This window comes from Triticum aestivum, chromosome 2D, assembly GCF_018294505.1.
Source record: "Triticum aestivum cultivar Chinese Spring chromosome 2D, IWGSC CS RefSeq v2.1, whole genome shotgun sequence".
In the NCBI taxonomy this organism is placed as follows: domain Eukaryota; kingdom Viridiplantae; phylum Streptophyta; class Magnoliopsida; order Poales; family Poaceae; genus Triticum; species Triticum aestivum.
The window spans coordinates 650,068,782-650,075,219 of NC_057799.1; the positions used below are offsets into that span (position 1 = coordinate 650,068,782).

General features: G+C 40.9%; 1 protein-coding gene across 1 annotated transcript; it reads right to left on the bottom strand.

Moving 5' to 3' along the window:
• Positions 1 to 1,203: 1,203 nt before the first annotated feature.
• Positions 1,204 to 4,237, bottom strand: LOC123050826 (uncharacterized). Its single transcript, XM_044473556.1, has 6 exons — positions 4,084 to 4,237; positions 3,738 to 3,821; positions 2,656 to 2,817; positions 2,523 to 2,576; positions 2,225 to 2,371; positions 1,204 to 1,575 (listed from the first exon to the last, which is right to left on the bottom strand). Exons 1-6 carry the CDS (start codon positions 4,195 to 4,197, stop codon positions 1,204 to 1,206), a joined length of 933 nt encoding a protein of 310 aa, XP_044329491.1. The 5' UTR covers positions 4,198 to 4,237.
• Between the last annotated feature and the right edge of the window lie 2,201 nt (positions 4,238 to 6,438).

Here is a 6,438-nt window from a genome sequence, read left to right on the forward strand (position 1 = left end):
ATGATATGAATACCTAACAGGTTTCAGTTTGCAAAGTAATATAAGAGTTTTTAGATCACTACTTTAGTGTTTTAAACATTCTTATATTTCTTTAAAGGGAGTAAACAGATAAGACGAGGAGACGGGAAAATAGGCATGGACGCCAGGACGGACACGACTCCGCGTGCGTACCTGCCTTGATGTATACAAATCATGTGTATACAAACCACATACGTACACAAATACATGTGTGTGGTTGTACGTACCAAACATCAACCAGTCACCGAGCTTCGCATGAAGTCGTCACCAAAGCCACTGCGCAAACAAGCCTAGCTGAGAGCCTGAGATGCTCAGGTTTCTTGTGCTGCTAGTCGTCCAAAGATGATTAAGTTTTGGAGCTGGCGCGAGCTCTCACATTTTTCTAGATTTATTTTAGCCTTTTTTCAGTGATGTCGTTCCTTAAGTGAAATGATGTTTTCATCGACTACAAGGAACCTGTGATGACTTCATCAATCTCAAAATTGTTAGCCCAATCTCTTAGTGGTGTTCATAGGGGTAAGCTATGTGTCCATGTGTTTATAATGGCAAGTGTTCATACAAAGAAAGTACAATGGCAGAAACGAAACGACCATTCCATCCTTTATAAGGACGTGACCAAAACAACACCATGACTCTAAAATCGCCCAAGTAGGCGCCATCCACGCAACACCAAGCAACCAACCACGGTCCAAAGTTCTATAAACTCACACCCTATAGCAACCCGAAAGTGGTACATAGCCCGACTTAAAGACACCTGTCCTTTTATCTCCCTGCGATGGTGGCATCCATATTGGTATGTTTCTCATTGGGGGGGGGGGGGGGGGGTGGTGCAGGAGTTTGCACCGAGTTGGTGTTCAACATTTTGGCCGCTTCCCACTTATCCCATGTAGATTCCTAGTTCATCATAGGGATAATATGCACATTTACTCTGTGGTTTTATACTTAGGTTCCATGGCCCATTGGGCCCAAAGAGGTTCAGTCATATGGTGTTTTAGGGATTTAACTTACTATTGTGTTCTCGCACACGTCACAGGTCCTCGTGATGGGAATGACTTAAGTGGGCGGCAAAACAAACAATTCATAAACTAGAGACCATCATGATGATCACCATCGTTACCATGGTACAGTTTGACAAATTCATAATTTCCTATTTATTCAATCCAAATTACAATACAACTTTTGCTCTCAACCAATACAACCACCTGGTCCACCATAGTTGAACGTATAACCCTTCTTAAATTCGAGAAATAAATCGTTTGCATCATAACAATCTTTCCTATCAACTAACTTGACCATCCCAGTGTAACGGGGGTCAAAAGCTTGACCCTTTGAGTTGTATTTCTTAATGTGATTGAAGTAGGCAGATTTCTTCTCATTATAATCAGGTAAGTGTCCACTACCCATTGGTGGACCATGTGCATTCTTTAAGTAATTCACGAATCCAGTCAATGCTTGTATACGTGGTGTTTCAGGGCAAAGCTCCTTTGGAAAATGTCCCAAGAATGACGGTGTTTCTAAATCATGACGGTACACCACCCAACCTCCAGAATTTGGATCCTGTAGTCAATGAGGGACCGATGAAATCGATGAACAATAAATTTCATGCACAAGAAGAGTATAAGCAAGTTTTAATTAGCAAAAATCTTGGGTGACATATAGTTTCCCAGAACCTAAAGTTCCATATTTTATAATATAATACCATAGCACTGAAATCCTTCTTTGTTAATTTTAATTTTGCATTCTTAAATAGTTGCAAGCCACCCTATTTTTCCTATTCATGTTGCCACTGCCACATTAGCAAGTCATGTATGGTAGTTCTAAGTTTTGTTTGCGCTACTTTCATTGTATAGGTGCAACCATGCCACATTAGAAAGTCGTGTGATAGGCAAAAGTTATATTTTTCATAGTATTTATTTTTCTAACCCTTGCATCCCTGCCAAATCAGCTAGTCATGCATGTCCCTCATAGTTTGCCATTTTTTGCATAAATGTTTGGGTTGTCACTAATGTTATATGTGTTGGACACTCGGAGAATATATATGTAATTCATGTTTCACATTTTTTTGTTAGAAACAAGGCATTCTGTTAACTGTAATGAAAATGTTATATAACATCTATTTATGCATTTCGTTCAACAAGATTCCTGCAGCAACGCACGAGAAATAGTAGAAAATGTGTGATCTTGTTGACTAGGAAGAATGTTGCACCTTGTTGAGGCTAAGCCTGATGTAGTGATCTTGTATGCCGTAAATTGATGGAGGAGCAATGGCTTGTCCTGGCACTAGCTTAGCTCCACTCGCAGGAATAAATCCTCCGCATTGTAAGTTGTAGCACCCCTTTGATCTCGAGTCCTTCTATGTAATAAAAAAGGGAACATGCATTATTGTCGATATAAAGAGACTAATACTTGGTCTGATAATGTCTCAAACTATTACAAAATACATCTAGACTATATACGGACAATAATAATATATAAGTTGTTTGAATGACATTGTTTACACTTACGGTCCAATATGTAAAGAAGCGGATATCTCTGTTATGGTACAAAGAGGGCGAAATCTGCAAGGAAAACCATATTACAAAATAGTATTTCGTTCAAAAGAATTGGAGGTTACTAGGATAGGTGATATGTTTGTACGTGGAAGCCGGCTTGAATTAAGTTGTAGTGTCCTCGATCTTGACAATAGATCTGTATGGATGCTCCAGATTCTTGAGAGTTTTCAATATTTGGGGAAGCCCATATACTCATTTCAGCTCGAAGGCCATAGAATTGTCCTGGCATGGTGTGCCACATTGCATACTTGTGACAGAAATTATACCTCAAATTAGTGAATAAATAGAAAAACTATGGAGCAGGACATAATAAACAAGTGAGGCTTTTCCTTCTTGGTCGTGATACGAGGTTCTCCTACGGTCCTACTGGACGTATACAATTGGGATTTTTTTGCATGCTCCTTTGGAGATAATCTAGATTTTCATTGGCCTTGTGGCATGTATGTCATAATGGATCTAGATTTCTTCACGGGGTGTGGTGTCATTCCTATGCAATTAGACCTTTTGTGTTCATGCATGCATTGCTATAAGTCATATGGTTTTGTCGATTGCTCAGGTGCTTGGGTTGAACAAATCTTCTATCCTCCACATAGCAGGGGTAAAACCAAACTTGACTCTCTCTCTATCCCTCTCCCTCTCTCTCTATCTACATATACCTATGTGATAGGTGTGAAGCGTATTGCTAGTAGAGTGTTGGCATGTGAGGATAAGTCTCAAGTAGAGTATGGCTTTGTTCCTTTCTTAATCTATTTGTTTTTGGTGTTCTGGTAGCATGTCTTGTTTACAATGCTCATCACTTTCCTGCCCTAGATGTAGGGATTCAAGCCTAGTTCATTTAGGTGTATGCCTTTTTAAGTTGTCAATTATGTACCACCTTGTCTCTCTGACCACCGACCATAATTAACCTTGACGAACTATGGTTTAGGTGGATCATTAATGAATGTGGATTTGTATTGTTTCATCTCTATGATTTAAAGTTGTGATGCTCATGTTCAAAACTACCTTTGAATTTGCCTTTTATATTATCGCACGCCATCGTGGCATACATTGTGATTTTTATGATGGTCAATGGTCAGAAAGAAATCAACAAACATCTGAAATCTAACACATGAAAAAGTAGATAAAGATATGTCCATAGAGGGGAAAAGAAAGAGTGAGAAAGTGTACATGAGAAATAATATTACTCCCCTCATCCGTGAAATCAGCTCTCCATGGAAACTGAAAACGTTTAGGACTTAAAACAGTGGTGTTCTGCATTGGAAATGTTAGTGCATGGTTAGTCAACATATATAATTGACATACAAAGTCTCCGAAAGAAATAAGTATTATTTTCTACTTGTGGTGTCCTAAAATTTTAGTTGGGAACATACGTAATGTAGAGTCGTTACTAATGATTGCAACCAATAGTAATTGTCAAGATTAACTACTCAGATAGATGCAAGAATTGGATAAATGCATAAACCACTCCACAAAGAATTGCATGTGTAAAAATGTAAAGTAAGATGTTTCTTACCTTCTCATTCTTCTGTAGATTTCCATCCATGTCTATTGATTCAAGCAAGGTGGGGTAGCAAGGTCTAAACAAAAAACATAGTAAGACCAATATGGGAACATAATCACCACCCATTCGTATATAGGAATTGTGTTCCTTTCGATGAAGCACGTAACTATGTGTTTCCTTACTTACTTGTATATCTTTTGGAGAACACAACTTATATAGAGTTGAGCCCCGTTCTTATTTTGGAAAACTTTAAATGGCATCGTATTAATGATTCGCTCAACATTTAACGAGTAGTCATCTAGTGCACCATTCTTTCTGAATATGGATATAAATCAATTATTCAATCAATGTTCATTTACTATGGACTTGTTTTACATCCAATTAATGATTGCTTGGTACCTATATTTTCATGTGGATATACATCCATTTATACATCAATATTTATCAATAATGGACTGGAGTTACATCCAAAGAATGGATGCATGACTATCTATATTTTTTATATGGAAATACAAGCTATTTAATCTTCCTATACCGTTCAACCACGGGGCTTCCCCAAATGGATTCCTTTCTCCATTACCAACAGTGGTGGTGGTCAGGGAATAGAAAAGATCCATATAATATTCATCACAAGGGTTGCCTGAACCAACCCAAATGTTTGAGAGGTCATGCCATCTGTACCAAGGTCATCTCAAGCAGAGAGCTCTACCAAATGTGTTAAGATGCAACACTTCAAGACCCTGGTTGGACGGCAAACGGTTTCCCAATTTACCCTGCACTTGTAGCTCATGACCTTATCGGTCCCCGACTAAACGAAGGCGCACTCAGTCTTGGTCATGCTCTTGATGATGGGTGTGGAGGGGGGGGGGGACTAGAGGCGTTAGGTGGTGGATGGCTTGCGAGGTGATGATTGACTTAACAAGTGCACCGTGGCCTACTGAGGTGATATGCATGCCCTCCCAAGGCACAACTTTATTTGCAATTTTGTCCTCAAGGTATTGAAAATCGACCCGCCTAAGCTGCCAAACAGATAGTGGGAGGCCCAACTATCCCATCGGGGAGGAGGATCTCATGGCAGGCAGCCCCTCGGAGATGAGATCCAAATCCAAGTGGCTACGCCGAATGGGCACCACCGAGTGGAAGTTTGTTTACACCCCTTCATCTCACCGAACCCCTATAGTATGCGTGTAAGGTTTTGGATGTCCTCCTTAAATGGTGCCACAAAAAAAGCTGCATCATCTGCATAGTGCAAGCTCTAGAAGATGGTTCTGCGGCCCCTAATATTTTAAGAAGGCCAAGCCTCATGGCCAAGTCGAGTATTTGCTGAAGGTCTGAAGGTGGTCAATGGCAATGACAAAGAGTAGCGGAGAGAGCGGTTCACGCTACCTCAGTCCTCAGCCGTGAGCGATGGGGGACCCGGAACCCCATTGAGGAGGACACTCAAAGAGGAGATGCAGAGAAGGGTTGTGATCCAATCATTAAATGTCCTAGGGAAGCCTTTCCTTTGAAGAATGCCAAGAATGTAGCCCCAACGCACTGAAGCGAACACTTTCGGAGTGTCAAGCTTGAAGAGAAGTTTTGGGGTCCTATTTTTGTGAAGCCAGCGGGCAAGGTTCCTAACATAAATTATCATGGATCTTCTCCTCTTAATGAAGGAGCTTTGGGTGTTGGAGACGAGGTCGTTCATAAGAGGGAAAAGCCAAGTGGCAAGCATCACGGCGATGGTATGGATGAGACTAGTGGGTCTAAACTCGGTGATGTCTTCTGCCCTATCCTTCTTAGGTAAGAGCACAATATTTGTGGAGTCGGGCCAATGTTAGTTTGCAACGTGTTGGTTGGTAAAATTATGAATCACATTCATCACCTCCACATCACATTAATGATGTTCCAACAACTCTTAAAAAAAGCAGCGGTGAAGCCTTCCCGGTCAGATGCCTTGTCACTCGGCATGCATTTGGTCAATGGTGCTCCGTGCTCTTGGCCTTCTCGGTGAACGGATCATAGGTGCCCTCTTAGTCGGTGTGCACTAAATTTAGATCCTCCCAATTAAAATCTTGGGTTCTCGCACGACCTCTACCAATGACATTGGAATAACGATCATGGACAATCGTTTCCTTCTCCAACTGTCGTTGTGCTTTAGCCGACGGGTGTAGTTTTTGCATTGTCTCGCATTGACTCTGAGATGGAAAACTTTAGTGTTGGCGATGCAGGCGCATTGCTTCTTGCGTGCCCTTTCCAAGACAGAAGGCCCGTGACCTTCCTCATGTATAGGTACTTGTTGGTAGGGAGTCTTCTTTCAGACCTGCTTGCATTGTACTCCTACTTTGTAGCTGTATGATACTTTTTTTTTTGCGGGATTGTAGCTGT